Below are 22,073 nucleotides of genomic sequence, written 5' to 3'. Positions count from 1 at the left end.
CAGCAAATGCAAATGAAAACCACCCTGGGTCAGTTTCCCAACAGACAATTGGTCTAATTAAACAGATACAAATCCTCTTTGCATATCCTCCCACCCTGAGGCCTTACAATCCAGCAACAGAACAATATACAGATTAACATGGAAATTGCTCCTCCCAACCCAGGTTCACACAGTATATCTATACCCCACTCACTTCCATGCCAGTATTCTCCGAAGATGCCAGTCACAGATGCAGTTGAAATGTCAGGAACAAACTCTTCTAGAACATGGCCACATAACCTACAAACAACTATGGATGCTGGCCATGAAAGCCTTCGACTTCACACTCATGACTGTTTCGTATTCACAATCCCTCCATAGCTCCTACTTTAGGGGCTACTTGAGGACTGTGAAAATTTCCCAATACCCACTTACTGACAAACATCCACTGTAATCAATGGAGGGTCTGTTCCCTTGTCACAAGGCAGTAGCTGACTTATGTTTTCACTCCCCATGTGAGCAATCTCTGCAGCAAGGAGGATTGTGGCGGGTATCCTGTTTCCGGCTGTCATGATGGAGATCACACATGAGAGGAGGTGAGAATATTAAATCAGCTGCTTCCCAAGCAACAGGGAAACAGACCCATATCAACTGCAGCTGCTGCTGACTTCTAAGTGGGAATGGCAATGGGGATTGGGTCAGGATTCACTACATTGCTATGTAACTACCATGGTTATGTAGCAACATAATCCAAAGGATTTCAGCCATCAAAATTATTTCCATGCAGTAATGGATGATAGGTGAATTGAATCCTGTTTTGTGTACTGTATCTTATTTTATTAGCTTTATTTGCATCTTGTGGCTTGCTTTATTCATGGAAATATTTGGTGTAATCAAGAAATGGCCTTCATTTTTGGCCCAATTGCAGATTATAAGATATTTTTTCCTCTGCTGGTTTGCAAAATTATAAGATCAGTTTCCCAGTTTATCATCATCTGTTTTTTTTTTAAATCTACAATAACTGCATTAGGGGATGGGGGGGGGGGGAATTGTCAGGGCCAGAAATTACATCCCCAAGTCTACCTGAACTTCATAAGATGATTTATCATCCTCTACCCCATCATTTATATGAAACATTTAAATGGTGTCTCTTGCAAGGCAAGAAAAGACAGCACAGTTAAAAATGACAAATGGCTTCTCTTGAATTTTGGTGCTGTGTTAGCTATATTTCAGCAGCCTGAGTCAATCAGAGCCACACAGCTGTTGAGAGGGAAGCAAGCAACCAGAAGAGGCGTTCAAGAAAAATAGCAGTCCTGCTCATGATTATTTTATAGAGATGGCCAGCTTTGTGGCTGTTATCTGTAGAAATGAAGATGGTTATCACCTAAAGAGGCTGAAAATAGTTGCCTCTAGGATGCTGCATGGTAGTTGGATGACTTTGAGTTGCACCTGTGTGCCAAGAGCCTCTCAACCACACTGTGTGAATGCAGTTTGGTTTTATTGCCTTTATTGATCCGTTTAAATTGATTTTTAATTTGTTTCAAGTTTTAATAAATCTTTCATGGCTCAGTGATATTTGGCTTATTTGATTTTACCACTAGCTTCCTTGAGTCCAATGTTTGAAAGAAAAAAAAGTGAGATAAATAAGGAACAAAATTTTAAAAATTTTGGCAGAAAATTTGGAAGAATCATTTCACTTTGCCTGGTGAAAGAGAAACTCTGCCACCGTTTCTCAGAAGTGAGTCTCACCTTTGGCACACAGCCTCTTCCTTTATTTGTAAGAGATTTTGGTTGTTTGCATAGCTTCAGAATTTTTACCTTTTTTATTTTTGAGTACACTATCCAGAAAACCACCCTCTTCCTGGCAGCACAGACATGCTGGCTGGGGGATTTTGGGAGACAGTGGCCAAGAACAGTGCAATTTAAGTGTCTACTGGCAGAGTTATATTATGCAATCGCTATACGAATACCAATGTAGTACAATGTATGCGGATCAATAGTTAATGCACATGACTGACAATCCATTATGCTGTTGCAATGAACAATGTGCAAAGATAATGTGTGTGTGTGCATGTGCCTTCAAGTTGCCTGTCAAATTACAGCAACTCCCTCAATTTTATAGGGTTTTCTTGGGCAAGGAATATGCAGAAGTGATTTTGCCAGTTCCTTCCTCTGAAATCTAGCCTACTGCACCTGGTATTCATTGGCAGTACATAGAGGCAATATATATTAGCATGCTACATTGTGTCCTTTAATGTGCTACTTTACACATACTAGTACCACTCCATGTATGCCATTTTCACCTGGATATGACCAATGTACAAGGACTCCAAAAATACTCCATATGTGTTGTGTAATTTGTGCCTCTGTAAACTAATGGAATGCCAGTTGTAGCCTTCAAAATATGTTTTGTAGACCAAACATTTTTTTCTTTTTATAAATCAAGCTGGGGTGTGTGTGCGTGCGCACGCTATCACTATATGTGGCAATAGCCACAAGTGCGTTGGCAGCCACCAACATTTTGCATTTTCCAAAGTGCCCCCACACCTATTGTTTCTCTAAGGATTAGTATGTGGGGGACTCAGGTGGCCATATTCTCAAAATTATGAAGAAAACTGCAAAGTTGCCTAAGAAAAGGGGGGGAAATCTCATGACATTTTTAAGAGGGGAAAAAGAATTTGAGAAAATTTGTCTCGGCACTAGTTATCCTCTTTCAGGATTTTAACACTTTCTCTGGGTTCTTTCAAATATTACATTTCTAGGGGTGACTGTGGATATCTGTAGTCTCTAAAACAGCTTAGAACACTGCTCCTTCCCTGCAAGGCTTCTAGCACTGGGAACATTTTTTTTGTCTAGTTTGGGGAACAGATGGAACTAATGTTGTACCAAACTATATCCTGCAATTTCTGGCAATATTCCCCACTATGAAAGATGCCTCTTCATTGCCTGGTGCTTTAGAATTTATTCTGAATTTCTTTTTAAATTTACCTTAATATTGTGATGTGCCTGAGCATGCTTTCTGTGTCTCCCCCCCAATTATATTTTGGAGCATTCCTGGCTGTCTGCATTTCCTCTTTTATTATCTTGATGATTACTTGTTTTCAACCAGGCAGAAATTATTTAATTTTACGTCATAGCTGCCGAAAGTAGAAAATTACTCTAGAGTGAACTGTCACTTTGGATGTACCCGCTGCAACACACAATATTCCCTCAGGAGAATGTACTTTTATTTTTCATTCAGGGACTTAATGGAAGTTCAAGTTATGTTTCATTTGGGGCATAAAAATATTACTCTGTGCTTTGGAAGGTGAGTCAAAGATTTTGTTTGTATAGTATTCATATTGCAATGGTCCAAGAAGAGTACAAACTCACCACAGCTGTGTGGACCTATTGCATGAAGAGCAGGGATGTAACTATGGGGCATAAGCAAAATAAGGACATTATGCCTCCAAATATGAAGTCTGTCCCCCCCCCCCCCACTGAAATTTTCTTCAGCCCCCAAATTTCTATCATTGCAAAGTGAGCAGTGGCATACCTAGTATATTTGACACCCAGGGCAGATCATTTTTTAATACCTTCCTTCTCTCTTCAACAGCTTTTTCTAGGTCAGACAGATCTGCAGCCCAGGTGGGAAAGGAAAGACACCTCCCTCTGAGGTGTCACCCATTGTGGCCCACAACCCCCAAGAGTGAGACACGGTAAATCTCTCACACTTACAACACCTATATTACAACACTTACAACTCTTATATTTGTTGTGTTTCCATTCTCTTGCTATTTTTTGCCTGCATTGGATGCCTGAACTATATTTCTAAATGCTCAACTGAAATTTTTAAGTTATTGCAATGCTGGAAATTTGAGGACTGAAGGAAAATATTATTGGAGAGCAGAGTGATGATCCTCTCATTTTCCTCTTCCTTCTCCATCTGTGAAGAATCAGTTAGGGCCCAGTACCAGATAATTGCTTTGTTTTTTAAAATTTCCATACAAATTCAGATGAAATAGTTTCCACAAGAGAATAGGCTCACAATACTTGCCCAGTATGGCATCAAGAGCAATCAAGACCAGAAAAATAAGGAATGGACAAAGAGAGAACTGCAGAATTTCTCACCAACTGCTAGCTGAGGTAGTGTGCATCCAAGGCGTTCTGCAATAGGAAAGAGATCTTTCAGCTTTGTTTGCTGCTTTCTCCCATCCTCACTCACAATCTTCTCCTTCAGCCACTGGTAGCACTAGCAGAACAAAACACAATTAAGATATTTAAAAAGTAGGCTGGGCCAGTTCCTTTGTATTAGATAGCCTATGAACAGCCTATGGCATGAGAGTCCTCTGGTATAATGGACATTTTATTACAGGTGGAGCTGTAATTTGGTTCTTTGCTGAATCCAGAGAAGGTGAAAGCAGGGTAGATATTCAAGCTTTTGCCATAAAAACTTGGTGATTATCTAGGAATTCTTTAGAACAGTGGTTCCTAACCTTTGGTTCTCCAGATGTTTTGGACTTCATCTATCATAATTCCTGACTGTTGGCCAAGTTGGCAGAAGCTTCTGGGATCCGCGGTCCAAAACAAATGGAAGACCAAAGGTTGGGAACTACTGCTTTACAGGAATCCCTTAGATGGGGCGGGAGATGTGAAAATGGTAGTCTTAAGAGAATTATAGATAATAACTAAGAGTTAATATTGTGTAGTGGTTTGAGCGTTGGACTACAACCTGAAGACCAGGGTTTGAATCCCCACTCGATCATGGAAACCCACCAAGAGACTTTGGGCAAGTCATAATCTCTCAGCCTTACAGGAAGGCAAAGGCAAACCTCTTCTGAACAAGTCTTGCAAGGAATGATAGGGTCACCATAAGTCAGACACTATTTGAAGGCACAAAAGAAGATGACACTGACTAATTTGGATAGCTAGTTTAGTAGTAGCTAATTGCTCTAAAATACACAGCAGTATTGTTTTTCAAGGTCTAGTGTAATGATAGACACCTGTAGAATGTCTATAGACTTTCTGCCACACTTGCTTTTTCCATCTCCAAAACCCATCATGTACTCTCCTTTGACCTAAAACCTTGAATCTAATCAACAGAATAGAACAACAAAAAAGAGTTTTTAAAAAATAGTGGCTGAGGTTCATAATTGGGAAGATGTAGCTATGTTACCCTTCAAAATCCTGTCTTTGAAGCCTCACAGTCCTCTTCTCCAACATAGCCATTCCAAAATGCTGGAGAGGTGGATAGCAATGATGTCTTCAGTCCTCTTTTAGTTATGGATCATATTGAGACATACAGCTGCAGAGACTCCTCCAGGGTCCTGTCAGAATCCTGGGTCTACTATCTCAGCATCTCCTACAACTGGGAGAGCTCTGGGCACATCATTTTCTCACCACCTTGATCTCCAGCACCTCAGAAATGACTATGTTGAGGGGGGCTGCAAGCTTCAAAGATAGGACTTGGGGTGCACTTTTGGTTGTTGCAATTCTACAATGACTGTATGTGTGAACTGGAATCATTACAATGTCAGGCCTAAATATCCTAAAGGCACAAGATTTTGTCGGAACTTGGGAGCTAAGCAAGGCCAGCACTACTTAGTACTTAGATGGCAGACTGCCAAGCAATACCAGGTGCTATAAGCTATACACTGGTACCCCGGGTTACGAAATTAATTCGTTCCGCTATTTCTTTCGTTAAGCCGAAAATTTCGTAATCCGAAAGCTTTTCCCATTGAAAATAACTAATTCGTTCCAAGACCTGCAAGTCAAAACAAAAGGCAACAATAGAGGCCTATTAAGCTAAGTACCCTACACTACAATGTAATACAAAGTTGCCTCAGGCACTAATTAGCTTACAATGACTGCAGGTCCATTCTGAAAGTTTCTAAAGGATAAAGAAAAAAAGTTTTTTTCTTATCTTTGATGGTTCTGGCTTCTCAGGTGAGGAGGCTGGCGCTTCAAATCATCACACCCATGACCAAAGCAACCACCCCAAGGTGACACTCTCTGGCCCGCATCAAAGCCAGGCCAGACTTGCAAAACTCAGATCCCACATCCCACACTCTCAAATCACACACACCAGACCAAAGCAACCCCAAATTTAAAAAACCAACCCATGGTCACACTCTTGGCCCGATCAAAGCCAGGCCAGACTTGCAAAACTCAGATCCCACATTCCCCACTCTCATCATCACACCCATGACCAAAGAACCCCAAATTTAAAAAACCAACCCCATGGTCACACTCTATGGCCCACATCCAAGCCAGGCCAGACTTGCAAAACTCAGATCCCACATCCCACACTCTCAATCATACACCCATGGACCAAGAACCCCAAATTTAAAAAACCAAACCCCATGGTCACACTCTAATGGCCCACCATCAAGCCAGGCCCGACTTTGCAAAACTCAGTCCCATCCCACACTCTCAAATCACACACCCATGACCATACCACCCAGAACTCCAACCCAAAGGCCCGAACCCAAAATCTGAACATGCAACCCCTGGTCAGGCCCATCTAAATGGATAAAGAAAAAAAGTGTTGCTGGTCTGTGCATCTCAGAGTGGGCAGGGGAAAGAGGAGGAGGACCTGCTTTCAATCATCACAGCCATGACAAAGCAACCCAAATCTAAAAAAGCAACCACACTCTATGGCCCACCTCAAATACGGCCAGACTTTAAAAGTCCACACCCACACTCTCCAGCATCCACACCATGGACATTACCACCCCAGAACTCAAACCAAAGGCCAAAAACCCAAAATCTGAAACATGCAACCCATGGTCAGGCCCATTCTAAAGGATAAAGAAAAAAAGTGTTTTCTTACCTTTGCTGGTCTTGTCATCTGGTCCTGTGCATGTCGGAGTGAGGCGGAGGAGAGGAGGGGGAGGAGAGGGGCAGCCCAAAAAAGCCAAATTTAAACCAATTCAAGCAATTTAACCACTTCAGCCAATTTATCCAATTCAAGCAATTTAACCACTTCAGCCAATTATCAATTTCAAGGCAATTTAACCCAATTCAGCACAGTTAGCCATATCCACCAATTTAACAAATTTAACCATTTAAAAAAAAATGGTGTTTTTTTAGGGTCACCTTTTTTTTAAGGTCACTTTTGCCTTCTGGAGACGGTTCTCCCTCTTAGTGAAGAAAACTGGTCCAAGGATGTCTGCCTTTGCCGGCCCGTAAGCGGTCTTAAAATGGCTAAGCAGACATTATCAAAATGGGCAATGGGCATGGCTGGTCAGCACCTGCTCAGGGTGGTGCTTCTCCAAAAGGAAGCCACATGTGGAATTGCCTCAGATGTCTTTAATGTCTGCCGTTGGCAAAGATGCCCCGCACTCCTCCTGCTGGCCCCTGTCGAAATGGACACGTCCTCATCACGGCCGAGTGTTGCATCGCCGCCAAGGCCTTGAGGTCCTCGTTGTCAGGTCCTCGTTGTGCTCCTCGATCAGTTCCTCCACGTCAGTCGTTGTCCACCTCGAGTCCCAGGGACTTGCGATGGATACGATCTCGTTGCACCTCTTCTTCTTCACCTGGCTCAACACCTCGGCCTGCAAACCCTTCCAGGAGAAGAAGCATCAGGCCACAGCTTCCTCCATGCAGCAATCAGGTTGCGCCTGGTGATCGCCTGCCGGCCCAAGTCCACACCTCTTCAAGCACAACCACGATGTCAAAATGCGCTTCCCGAACTCACGACAGGGTCAGCTGTGTGCTCTCCGTCACATCGAAAGCAACGCTTGAACAGGTGCTTGGTGTAGGACCTTCTTGAAGTTGGCGATCACCTGCTGGTCCATGGGTTGCAAAGAGGGCAGGTCGTGTTGGGTGGCAGAAAAATGGACCTGATGAAAGGGAGAACTCCGCGAGGATGTCTTCTCCAGGCCATGCGGTGCGGCAGGAGCATAGTCCAAGAGGAGGAGGCACTTCAAGGGCAAATCCTCTTCCTCCAGGTACCGCTTCACATGTCGGGGCGAAGACGCTGTTGATCCACTCGACACGAAAGGAGGCGTGGACCCATGCGCGGCATTGGAGCGCCACATCACTGGCAAACCTGTCCTCTGGATGTTGTGTGCCTTGAAGGCCTTGGATTCTCGGGAGGGTACACAACAAGGGGCTTGACCTTGCAGTCCCCGCTGGCATTGCGAACAACGCAAAGTGTGAAGCGGTCCTTCTAGGCTTGTGGCACTGGCAGTCTCCTCTCCTCCGGCTGATGTAGGTGCGGCGAGGGCATCTTCTTCCAGAAGGGCCCGTCTCGTCGCAGCAGTGAAGACTTGCTGCGGGACGTAGCCTTCCTCCTCCACCATGGCCTTGAACGCGGACGACGAATGCTTCGGCGGCCTGGGTGGTCTGCGCTGGACGCCTCGCCGTGACGGACGACAGAGTGGATCCCAGGTCCTCCTCTTGAAACGTCGAACCAGCCACGTGATGCTTTGAAGTTCAGGGTGGCTGGCTCCATCTGGAAGAAGTTCCTTCGCCTGCCTCCTTGCTGGCCAGGTTCGTAGTCGATGGCGGTGCACTTCCTCGAGATGACCGCGGTGGTCAGGGTGTGACTCGCCTCTTTTCTTGATCCAGAGGAGAGAAAGAAGAAGAAGGCGCATCCAATCTCCATAGTCGCCGGTGTCTATGCTTGGCGATGGTCGTCACGCCTTTCGCTGGAGCCACAACAGTCCTGATGGCCCTTTTGCTTGGGACAGTGCCCAATCGTCGAAGGGTTGCGTCCATACTCCTTGGCAATGTCCACCAAGCGCACGCCCCTCATCGTGCTTGGCGATGATGTCCTTCTTGTCCTCCAAGGACAAGGGAGCCCCTCTTCTTCTTCTCACGCTTGGCTTGGGAGCCATAGCTCAAGCCTAAAAAGGACAAAAGGCACAGGCAATGAGCAAAGCCACAATTGGAAACCACCCCCACCCCCATGGTCCACACTCTCTGGCCCCAACTGCAAAAAGCCCACCCCACACTCTCAAATCGATCACCAGCCATGGCACAGCACCCCGAACACAAACCCATAGGCCAGAACACCAAAATCTAAAATGCCACCCTATGGTGAGAGTCTCTGGCCACATGTGACCATAGCCAAAGTGTTAAAAGTCGCACACCACACTTTGAAAACAGCACAGCCATGAGAAATCAAAGCAGCAATGAAGCCCATCACCCCAATTCAGAGCATGCACCCTAAAAGAAAAAAAAAAACCCAAAAAAAATCAAGCCAGCACATCAAGGGCCATCATACCCAATTCAGAGCATGCCACCCTAAAAGAAAAAAAAAAAAACACCCAAAAAAAATCAAGCCGCACATCAAGGCCATAATCCACACATTTAGAGGCATGCCACCCTAAAAGAAAAAAAAACCCAAAAAAAATCAAGCCAGCACATCAAGGCCATAATCCACACATTAGAGGCATGCCACCCTAAAAGAAAAAAAAAACCCAAAAAAAATCAAGCCAGCACATCAAGGCCATATCCACACACATTAGAGCATGCCACCCTAAAAGGAAAAAACAACCCACAAAAAATCAAGCCAGCACACAAGGCATAATCCACACAATTAGAGCATGCCACCCTAAAAAGAAAAAAAACCCACAAAAATCAAAGCCAGCACATCAAGGCCATAATCCACACATAGAGCATGCCACCCTAAAAGAAAAAAAAAACCCCCAAAAAAATCAAGCCAGCACCTCAAGGCCATTAATCCACACATAGAGCATGCCACCTAAAAGAAAAAAAAAAAACCCAAAAAAAAATCAAGCCAGCACATCAGGCCATAATCCACACATTAGCAGTGCCACCCTAAAAGAAAAAAAAAAAAAACCCAAAAAAATCAAGCCAGCACATCAAGGCCATAATCCACACATTAGAGCATGCCACCTAAAAGAAAAAAAACCCCCCAAAAAAAAAATCAAGCCAGCACAATCAAGGCCATAATCCACCACATTGAGGGCATGCCACCCTAAAGAAAAAAAAAAACCCCAAAAAAATCAAGCCAGCACATCAAGGCCATATCCACACATTAGAGCATGCCACCCTAAAAGAAAAAAAAAACCCAAAAAAATCAAGCCAGCACATCAAGGCCATAATCCACACACTTCAGAGCATGCCACCCTAAAAGAAAAAAAAACCCAAAAAAATCAAGCAGCACATCAAGGCCATAATCCACACATTAGAGCATGCACCCTCAAAGAAAAAAAAACCCACAAAAAATCAGCCAAGCACATCAAGGCCATAATCCACACATTAGAGCATGTCACCCTAAAAGAAAAAAAAACCCAAAAAAATAAGCCAGCAAATCAAGGCCATAACCACACATTAGAGATGCCACCCAAAAAGAAAAACCCCCCAAAAAAAATAAGCCAGCCACAATCAAGGCCAGAATCCACACATTAGAAGCATGCCACCCTAAAAGAAAAAAAACAACCCAAAAAAATCAGCCAGCACATCAAGGCCATAATCCACACATTAGAGCATGCCACCCTAAAAGAAAAAAAAAAAACCCAAAAAAAATCAAGCCAGCACATCAAGGCCATAACACCATTAGGCATGCCCACCTCAAAAGAAAAAAAAAACAAACCCAAAAAAAAATCAAGCCAGCACCTCAAGGCCATAATCCACACATTAGAGCATGCCACCCTAAAAGAAAAAAAAAAACAAAACCACAAAAAATCAAGCCAGCACCATCAAGGCATAATCCACACATTAGAGCATGCCACCCTAAAAGAAAAAAAACCCCACAAACAAATCAAGCAAGCACCATCAAGGCCATAATCCACACACTTAGAGCAGCACCCTAAAAGAAAAAAAAAACCCAAAAAATCAAGCCGCACATCAAGACATAATCCACATTAGAGCTGCCACCCTAAAAGAAAAAAAAAAAACCACAAAAAAATCAAGCCACAGCCCTCAAGGCCATAAGCACACATGAGCATGCCACCCTAAAAGAAAAAAAAAACCCACAAAAAAAATCAACCAGCACATCAAGGCCATAATCACACACTAGAGCATCACCCCTAAGAAAAAAAAAACCCCCCAAAAAAAATCAAGCCCAGCCACATCAGGCCATAATCCACACATTAGAGCATGCCACCCTAAAAAAAAAAAACCCAAAAAATAAGCAGCACATAGGCCATAATCACATTGAGCATGCCACTAAAAGAAAAAAAAAACCAAAAATCAGCCAGCACATCAAGGCCATAATCCCACCACATTAGAGCATGCCACCCTAAAAGAAAAAAAAACCAAAAAATCAAGCCAGCACATCAAGGCCATAATCCACACATTAGAGCATGTCGCCCTAAAAGAAAAAAACCCAACAAAACAGGCATCCCTGCACACACAGACCCATAATCCCCATTCAGAAAATGCCAGTAGCAAACCCACAATCCACACTTTGAAAACACAAAAAAAACAACCAACAACAACAACAACCACAAGCACCCCACAGCAAAAGCATGGTCACACTGTCTCACCCAGCCCACCCCAAGAAGAAGGTAAAAAAATCCATCAACTACGGTAGAGAATTGCTGTACGCCGGTCTTGATCCGAGATATGGCAAAGCCAAGAAAAATTCCAAAGGCAGAAAGCCAGGAAAAGTCGAACCTCGAGTGCAACCAAGTTAGGCTCCAAAGAGACTCTTTCTCAGCAGTCCACAGGACCAGACACAAAGGGGGCAGATCAATGGAAGCCGGCTTTATTTCTCAAGGCAAGCCACCCCCCCAATTTCGTTAGCCAATCCAATTGATTGGCTTGATTCGCAAGCCACTCACTGCTGCTAACGAAATTCAAATAATTCGCGCCAAAGCAACCCTAACCGTTAGCCCTGGAAACCTGGAAAGCCAGTAGATGCACTTTGCATCATTTGAATTTCGCGCCGAAAGAATTTCGTAAACGAAAAATCTTTCGTAACCCGAACACGTTTTTCCAAGCCGCGATATTCGTATCCCGAAAATCGTAACCCGATCATTTCGTATCCCGGGGTACCAGTGTATTCAGAGAAGGCAATGGCAAAGCACATCTATGATTCCTTACCTAGAAAAACTATGGCCTTTTACAGACGGGCCTAAGTACGTACCCTGTACATACCAGGGTTGCCTGGGGGTGTCTATTCTAGATGACCCCAACCCTAGTATACAGAGTACGTACAATATGGCGGCACCCATTCTACATGGGCGCCCCATTAGAACTCATGGCTGCGCTGCCTCCAAACGGAGTGGCGCGGATTGTGATGTCCTGGCCGTGGAAGGGCACCTGGGCGGCCTTTCCATGGCGCTGGGAAGGAGCTCCGAATGGGTGTTGTGTCGCTGGTGCAGCCTTAAATGCTGGCGCCAGCGACACAAGGGAAAGGGGCTGAGCGGCTCCTTTCCCTGCCACTGTTGGGTGTCCTTGGGACATGAAGCCCCAAGGACACCCCCTTCCAGGCTGTAGGGAAGCGGCCTTTTGCCGCTCCACGCCGCCTGGAAAAGTGGCGGATCGGGGCCTCAGGGCTGCTGCTGTGGAGCAGCTGAGGCCCTGATCCATCGGAGGAAAGGGGTGGGTACAGGCCGCCCCAAAGGGGTGGCCTGTAAACGACCTGAATCACAGAATCATAGAAGTTTATCGCATGGGGCATAAACCATTCCCCAGCGCGTTCTAACGGGGACGAGCGTGGGCACGCTGGAGCGCGATGGGCGCCTATGGGGCCCAAAACGCGACTTTAATCGACACGGAGGAACGCTGCCCCGCGCGTTCCCATGCATCCCAATTCTGTCCAGAGGGCCGCCATTTCTGGGACGTTTTGAAACAGTCCCCAGAAATGGCGCCCTCTGGAACAGAATTGGGACGCAGGGAAACGCGCGGCGCGGTGGGCGTTCCCCGTGCGAATAAAGTCGCGTTTGTGCCCATCCGGTGCCCATCGCGCTCCATGCACGCCACGCTCGTCCCCGTTAGAACGCGCTGGGGAACGGTTTATGCCCCATGCGATAAACTTAATAGAGTTGGAAGAGACCTCATGGGTCATCAAATCCAAACCCCCTGCCCAGGAGGAATACACAATCAAAGTACTCTGACAGGCAAACTTGAAGGCACATACTAATGAAAGGAAAATGCAAATGTCATGAAAGGTATTTTCTGCATTTAATTTATGTGAAACCCACCCACTCTTCTGCAGCACATATATTGACACAAACCTAAGCTTATTTTACTCTTAGTGTAAGAATGAAAAATGTCATCAATTTCCCCCCACTGGCAGAGGACTATATTTTTAATGCTTTTCAATGACTGTTCACATTTTAAGACTTTAATGACATTTTACAGAGGAACGTTTTGTGTGAAATACATTATTGTGCAATATACTTTTTTGTATGAAATGTGAAGTTGGAAAAAAACTGGATTTTTTCACAAAATACCCTTTTTTTGGTTTTCACGCAGAGGTGAAAAGGGGATGATGAGAATCAAGGTGTCTCAACATATCAAGATATCCTTCCTCATTGAGGATAAGAAGGTATGTGGATATTCTTTTTATCCCTCTTGTATACACATATCTGAAATACTGCACAACATTCATGCACCAATCAAGTGGGTATAGTCACAAAAGATTATGCCAAAATACATCTGTGAGTTGGCAAGTGCTACCATACTAGGTTTTTTGCTTCACCAGATGAAACATGCTACTCCTCTCCGTAATGCCCTCCATTTTATTTTCTAAAGCAATGTTACTCAAAATGGTGCCCATGGACTGGTGCCAGTTCATGAGCCATCAGTTGCTAGCCTGGAGTTTCCAGATGAGAAGAAAACACTATAGCTAATGGGCAAAAATTGATATCAACAATGGAAAAAATAATAATGTTGGTCTCCCACATCAGATAACGTGCAAGCACTGCTCCAGAGAAAAACTAGGAATCTTTTGCTGTTTCAACATCATCTATATTTTAGAAGTTATACTAAGTCTGTCAGCAGGCATGTTTTCTTTCCATTTTTAGTTAGTTGTACAAAACCTTATTTGTTTCTGTATTCTTTGCTGCAGATTGTTTTCCTTGAATTACTAATTCTTCAGTGATGTTTTCTGGCTACTTTAGAATATATTGAGCCCTGTTTCTCAAAAAACCTGTCAAAGTTCAACTTTGCCTGTAAGTAATCTCAGGGATTTTGTTAGTAAAGCACTCTGCACTCAAATGAAAAATGGCTTTTCAGCTGCAAGGAAATCTGGATGGCTGTTACTAACAGGATGTATTTAGGTTTTTATTTCATACACAAGCTTGCAATAAATTTGAAGCCTATTACTTCAAAAGTATTTCCCCCCACAAGACTGAAAAGAACATTCATTTACCCAGTAGTTTCCAAACATGCTATTTGTGCCTTCAAGGTTTCCCCGAAGCATTACTTAAAAAATAATAATCCTATAATGAATCCATCCACTCTCTTCCCTGACTTTTCCTATTACAACTCTCTTCCTGTATGCAGCAAGAAAAATCTCCTAACACAAATTTTCCTACATGGCCTGAAGTCCAAAGCTGAGCTTGGAACAGTTGTTTTTGGCTAAAACAGAATCCCAACTAGCATGAGAGTTGTGGTCAAAAAACATGGTCCTGATGGACAGCTATGTAAAGGGGGCAAACCAAAATGGTGTGGTCTGGAAACCATGCCCTATGAGAAAGACTCAGGGAGCTGGTTCTTTTAGCCTGGAGAAGGGATGGTTGAGCGTTGGTGTTGATTAGACCCGCTGAATATTTGAAGGATGTCATACTGAGGCGGGAGAGAGTAAAGCTTGTTTTTGCTGCTCCAGGGAAATAGGAGCAAAGCATTGATTCAAATTATAGGAACAAAAGAATTTCACGCTCCGCCATTAGGAAGAACTTCCTGACGTAAGAGCCATTTGACAATAGAACAAACGCCACAAAGAAGGAGAGTGTGGCCTGTGACAGACGACCAAAATAAAAGCGTCTTTGGGTCTCTGTGGAGGTATGCTGATTTAAATGATGCATGCATCCTAAGAATACCGGAAGCTGCAACAAAAAGCTGCATGCTTAGGAATGGAGTGTGGCTTTGGCGCGACCTCCGGACTCTTAGGACCCATGCATCATTTAAATAGCGTACCTCCAAAAAGACCCGAAGCAGCTTTATTTTGGCAGTCTGTAACAGGCCTGTGTTTCCTTTGGGAGTTTCAAACAGAGGCTGGATGGCCATCTGTCAGGAGTGCTTTGGTTATGTGTTCTTGCATGACAGTGGGGTGGACGGGATGGCCCTTATGGCCTCTTCCAACTCTATGATTCTATTATTTTTTCTCTTTTTTAAAACTTGTGGATCACTATGTCTGCTTGTGAGGAACAAAACAGCCTGTTCACCTGTCTTGACACAACAGAACATTGCTAATCTGTCTGAATTGGGTGTCCGTGTTAAGCAGCTGGGGTGCAGGGTCTCAAGGTGGGTCTTCACTTGCCAGAATACTCTGGGCTGCCCATTTTTCACAAATGAAAAGTAGTTGCCGTCACCACTGCAAAGAGAGCCCAAAACCCACAGCAAAGGTGAGTTGTTTTAAATGTGGTTAGGAGGCGAAAGCCCCAAATCCAGTGTTGGCATTGTAAGTACAGTCTGGATTCGATTTGGATGCAGGGAACCTGAGGGGAATTTGGGGTAAATCATCCAGGTAGAAAAGCCCTCATCAACCACAGCAATAATGTCCTTGCAATACAGGTCTTCCAGTAAAGTTTCTTTTTTAAAATAAATCTCCCTGATAAATTTCAGGTAGAAAGACTCTCCATTTTAGAGGAAACAAGAGTATTCTTCTCTTCTCTTCTCTTCCACACTTTTTGCCACCACAATGAACTCAGAAAATCAGAAAAGTACCTTTAGAGAAGCCCTTGAGCTTTCAGGAATTCCATTGGCGTATTTCCCTGAGATAATCCCACAGGCCAGCGGAGACCATGTCATTGCTCCAACTCCTATAGAACAACCAACCAGACAAAATGACACAGAAATAGTCTGAACCAAACATTGCAAATGTCACTTCCTGACTACCAGGCTGAGAATTGTATGGTACTCCAAATGTTGTCTGACTCCAACTCCTGGAGCCACAGCCAGACTAGCCAATGGTGAGGTTAGTGGGGAGTTGCAGTCCAACAATATAGAATCATAGACTTCTTTAGTCTGATATGCCTTTAGAATTATTATTTTTTAATGGAAAGGGCTTTTAAGAATGTTCTGCATTGTTTTAAATTGTGCTGTTTGTTAAGCCGCTTTTTATTTTTTAAGTGCATATTTCAAATTGTTTTAATATTGTTAATAGTTTAATAATCCTATGTTCACATTGACCTTTTGTATGTTTTTAACTATGGGATATTGTAATAATATAATTGGTCAGTTGCCTTGAGTCCCAATTTTAGGGAAAAGATGAGGAATAAATGATGATGATGATGATGATGATGATGATGATGGTGGTGGAAGTAATGGTAATAGTACTAGTAGCAGCAATAATAATAATAGGAAATGGCTAAGGTAGTGCTCAGTGCAATTGTATGCATATTTGTTTGGAAGTAAAGCCTACTGCTACAATGAGGCTTATCTCCTCTTGAATTTATTAGAGATAGATGTTTTGGGGTAGAGAAATGAACATAGTAAAATATTGTATTTACAGATGCTGCTGTGTTGGCCCAGGGCCAGCCCTACCATTAAGTAAAGGGAGGTGATGACTTAGAAAGATGCAATGTGTAAAGCATTCACTCCACTCCAGATTTGAATGTTTTTAAGATTTAATGTTTTAACTTTATAAATGGTGTAATTGTTTTTAAAATAACTTACATTTGTACTTTTATTGATCCCTTTGTATAGTTTTTAATTTGTATTATTTTAAAGATGTAGTCAGCCACCTTAAGACTGATTATTGGAAGAAAGACAGGATATAAATCATCATCATCACCACCACCACCACCATCTTGGCCAGAATTCTCTATTGTGTTCTACATTATATAACTTTACACATACTTAGCTATATAGCAGAGGTGTTAATGAATTGCAAAGATGTGTAATGGGACACCAGCATGTCAGGTCCCATTATGCACTGGGTCCCAATGCACAATTACCACTTTACTGGCTCCCCTATATAGTAACATAAAAGCATTATTATTTATTATTACCCTTGTCCCTCCACATTTGCAGATTTGACTTTTGCAGGTTTGATTATTGACGGATTTTATTAGTATGATCTGTCTAAAAATCTCTACGTCTTCCAGCACAAGTCTATGGTCAACATTATCCAAAAGTCACATAGGCGGGATACAAACCGCCACTTTGCGGCGGTCTGCCGCCACCGACGGTTAGTCCGCGGGGGAGCTGGAGCCTCCACACGGCGCGGCTCCCGTGCAGACTGAAAAAGAAGCTCCAAAATGGAGCTTCTTTTAGAGTCGCGTTTGCGACGTAGCGAGGTGCCAGGGGCGCACTCGCTACGTCACCAAGGACGCGACGCGTACGGACGCTCAGCGTCCGATACGCAAAGATGGCGCCAGCCATGTAGAAGGGCCAGCGCCATCTTGTACGGTCGGAGTCCGTATTAGGCCCAGGGGCGTCTAGAAGAGACGCCCCTTTTTTAAAATGGGACGTCTTCCGGACGTCCCAAATGCCGGTTTGTAACCGGCCATAGAGATTCTTAGAGAGAACACTCCACTAGGCATTTGCAGCAGCTCCAGCACAATTCTGTGGTCAATGTTTGGCAGATGTTGACACAGAGGTGCACCGGAGGACCTAGATTCCTAGAGAGGTGTTCTCTCAGGTAAAAACATAGTGTTTTTATTATTTGCGGTTTTTCCATATTCACGGGGGCCCTGTGCCCCTAACCTCAGCGAATGTGGAGGGACAGGTGTATATTATTATTATTATTATTATTATTATTATTATTATTATTTATATCCCACCCTTCTCCCAGGACTGGGACTCAGGGCGGCTTATAAGATTAAAAACAATATAATTAAAAACATACATAAATAGTACATTAAACCTGAACTAAATTAGTAAAATAATTAAAACAGATTCCAAGCTAAAATATTAAAATCTTTAAAAAGATAAACATGTGTAAATTACATTAAAACAATAAAACACCCCAGGTCATTCTTTAAAAGCTTTCTGTTTTGAATGTTTTAAATGCCTGTCTGAAAAGGAAAGTTTTCATCTGCTGGCAGAAGGCCATCAAGGAAGAGGCCATTCTGGCCTCTCTGGGTAGGGAGTTCCAGAGTGTAGGGGCAGCCATGGAAAAGACCCTCTCTCATGTCTCCAACAACCATGCTTGTGATGGTGGTGGGACGGAGAGAAAGGCCTCCCCTGAGGATCTCAGAGTCCGGTCTGGCTTGTATTGGGAGATATGGTCTGCCAAATAGCCTGGACCTGAGCCATAGAAATAGCCCCTGGCTGGATATAGATGTTAAGGAACTGCCAAATTCCCGTATACGTAGACATAAGTTTCATACAGGATTCCAACCAATAATAATAAATTTGAATTTTAAGAGAGGTATCCAAATAGGTTCATCACCTTGGGTAGCTCCCCTAACGTTTGAACCTAGCCCCACCACCACCATCAGCGTGGATTCACTGCTATTGTAGCCATCAGCCATTGCTGCTGGAAGATACTGATAGCAGCTCCCTGCCTGTTCTTTCTGTATCCACCAGACATTCTTCTATGTTTGGTGTGTGTGTATTAGAGCTCTATGTAACACACAACCTGTTATCTACCCCCAAAACTATCCTGGTGCCTTCAGGTGGGTTGCTAACACATCTCCAGTCAGCTTCTATACAGAGAAAGATGGAGGGCTCCTTCACTTCAGGCAGTAATATGTCTTGGGCCAGCTCTGCTTCAACCCCAAATCACTTACCATGCATCACTATGTTCCTGTCTTGCCATAGGCTACTGATTGTATAGTAATAATAAATTATAGAAGAAAACTATGATTGTAGCCAAGACTGCATGCTGTCACTTACCTCTTTGCACAGGGATAATTGCTCCTGGCAAGAAACTAATTGCACCACTGATAATTATTGAACAGCAGGGGCTATGAAATGTCTCTGAGTATACACTCTTTGCATAAAAATGATGGGTTTCTCCTGAACCATGCAGTCTTCAGACATTACCTATCTTGTGGTATAATTCCGGCAACTGAACTTCAACTTTCTCTCTTTGGAAAAGATGATATTCTGCTTGTTCACATACAGGTGGGATCATATTAAACTGTCTTGCGACAGAATAGGCTTCCTGTGGAGAGCCAGCAGCAAAAGAATAGCACATTAGTGGAGATTTCTGCTGGGGAATATAACAACACATTAATCAAATCAACCTCTCCTCCTTCCCCTTTCCATGTATATTTCAGATTCACTTATTAAGGCTGTGATCTTTAATCTTGGTGATTCACTGATGACAAATATTTTATTAACCAAAAGAACACCCCTGATTAATTGGGCAGCAGTCTTTTTAAACGTGATGATTTTTTTAAAAATACAAGTACTTGTAAAGACTGTAGATGACAAATGGCATCACAGAATAAGCATTCTCTTCTGACTGACACAGCATCACTCAAAAACATCTGCTTCCATCATGTAAAAAACAGAGAAAGCAAGAAAGCATTTTCCTTAGAGCTATTCCTCTAATAGCTCTGATTTATGCCATTTAATTGATTCATTAAGTGATTAATAGTCTAAAACTGTAGATTAATTGACTTTTTTAATTGGATGAGAATCTGATAGATAGAGAGATGCTTCCACACTTTCTTCTAAAGCAAGAGCCTGCACTCATCTCTGATTTTGAGACATTTTATTTTGTCTTTGTAAAACAAAACAAAACAAAAAAATCACCTATCCACTTGGTACAGAACATAATTATGAACTGGGCATTGACAAAACTGGGTGATGACAAATCTCTGATTTTATTCATTTTACACTCTAGTGCACTGGGTTACATAACTAGTTTGATAAACTCCTGACATCTTAAGGATCTGAAATGAACTCTATGAGGTTTTTCCACATGAACATTCCCAAGAAGCAAGATCTCTACCAGAAACCTTTCTCTGTGTGCTCCCACCTTCAGAATCTGTGAGACAGGGGAAAGGGCCTTTTCTGTGGTAGAATGTCTGCCCAAGAGAAAATCACTTGGCATCTTGCTATTACATCTTATATGCCAAATGAAGGCTATTTTATTTGCCCAGTAGTGGTTTTCATTGAAAATATGACTTGGAGGCTTTTAATTCTGAATTGTTTTAAATGAGATTCAATCTATTGCTGATTTTATGTGGAATTTTAAAGCAGGTTTTAGCTACAGGTTAAGTCTTCCTTATCTGAAAATCCGAAATCTGAAATGCTCCAAAAGTCAAAATGTTTTTTAATGGGTGACTGGGATAGTGACACCTTTGCTTTCTGATGGTTCAGTGTACACAAACTTTGTTTCATGCACAAAACTATTAAAAACATTGTATAAAACTACCTTCAGACTATGTGTATAAGATATATATGAAACATAAATTAATTTTACATTATATTGGTGTCCCTTCTGCAACATATCTTATTATGTATATGCAAATATTCCCAAATCTGAAAAAAAAAATCCAAAATCCAAAACACTTCTGGTCCCAAGCATTTTGGATAAGGGTCCTCAACTTGTATTTAAATTTACTGATTTTTTTAAGTTTTCAGTTTTCAGTATTCTGTTTAAAATTACCTCTTTCATATTACTGTTTTTGTTGCCTGCTTTGGGAATTTCAATCTCAATTAAAATAACATCCAACAACTACATTAACAAGTTAGGGATCAGCACCTCTTTAAAAAAAATCTAGCCTCCAGTTTAGGGCTGTCACTCACTGAGTAATGAATCTCAGAAGCAAAACAAGGGGTGTGAAGGATTTGCACATGCAATACCAGTACTATACCTTGCAGGCCAAAAGGTAACATACTTAAGCTCTGATAATTCCTTAATATAGAAAGAATCATCAGAGACTGAGGACATTGTCTTCAGGACTACAGTGTCCCACATTCCCCCAGCAACACAATCACTGGCTTACAGGCTAGTGTATTATGATACCCAAGGAAGCCATGGGATTTCTAAACACAATTTGAAACACACTATTTGAAAATGCCAGCTCCTGCATTGCTAGAGCCGGTTTGATAAACAGACCACTAGCAGTAGAATGCAAATGCATTATTGGAGAAGGATTTCCCTCAACAACGCCATCTGTGGAGAACAATTCTTCAGTGCTGTGTGCTGCATATTAGTCATGATTGCTATATATTCCCTCTGGTGTGAGATACAGTATGACTCTGAAAAGCAGTGACTGGGAAACATTAGTAGGAAGGTACTATTGTGCTGAAGTCCAAGTCCTCCTATAGTCAACTGCTCTCAAAAAATAAACTTTTTGTCTGAACCCGTTGTTGCAATCTTCACTGATGACCTTTTCTGACCTTATATTGTAGCCCATGAGTTGGTCCACATGTTGTTAGGATCAGCTCACAAACACACATAGCTTATCATGTTGTGGGGCTGATCATATCAACAGTATAAGGCCAAAAGATAGTTCTTACTAAAGTAATAACTAGACAGTGGCTATCAGAACATACAAATGCACATCCATCAGGGAAAGATATCCCAGAGTGCTCAACCAGGCAGACTCAAATGTCTGCTAAATAATTTTGTATTGCACTGATATATAATTGATCCCTCAACAGATGTCATTGTTGTTATTTAACTGGCCTAGGTAACAAAGCAAGCAGTTTAATAATTGGACCAATTTGAGGGACTCTGCCTTCCGTGCAAAACTGATAGCACAGAAGCACTTACTAATATTCTCCCAGAGTTTCACAGTTCTTTCTCATGTGCATATACAATAAAGATCACAGTTAAAAGAGTAGTAAATGAATTTTAGAGTTCTTTATACACATCAATAAAAGTTATTAGTATATAAGTTCCACGATGAGAGCCAGATGCTTCTGTATAAAAATTGCTGGAAAAAAAACAAGTAGGAAGGTGATATTGAATTCACATTCTTGGCTTCCCATAAGCAACTGAGTGGCTGCTGTGTGAACAGTACACTGTTACTAGCTGGGACCTTAGGCTGCATCTGCTCTGCAGAAATAATGCAATAATGCAAAGTCAGAGAGCTCTGTGCCACAACAGACTACAAACC

At 42.6% G+C, this 22,073-nt stretch overlaps 1 protein-coding gene across 1 annotated transcript in view; it reads right to left on the bottom strand.

Moving 5' to 3' along the window:
- KCNAB1 (potassium voltage-gated channel subfamily A regulatory beta subunit 1) overlaps positions 1–22,073 on the bottom strand; it is a 204,460-nt gene that overhangs the window by 4,398 nt on the left and 177,989 nt on the right. The window contains exons 10-12 of the mRNA XM_042458171.1: positions 19,039–19,159; positions 15,772–15,866; positions 4,090–4,210 (exon numbers count right to left, since the gene is read on the bottom strand). Of these exons, the coding sequence (XP_042314105.1) occupies positions 4,090–4,210; positions 15,772–15,866; positions 19,039–19,159 (337 nt within the window). The remainder of the gene's footprint in view (positions 1–4,089; positions 4,211–15,771; positions 15,867–19,038; positions 19,160–22,073) is intronic.

The sequence above is a fragment of the Sceloporus undulatus genome, chromosome 3, assembly GCF_019175285.1.
Source record: "Sceloporus undulatus isolate JIND9_A2432 ecotype Alabama chromosome 3, SceUnd_v1.1, whole genome shotgun sequence".
Taxonomy (NCBI): Eukaryota; Metazoa; Chordata; class Lepidosauria; order Squamata; family Phrynosomatidae; genus Sceloporus; species Sceloporus undulatus.
Note: the sequence above shows the minus strand (reverse complement) of the source record. Positions and strands in the feature narration are given on the sequence as shown.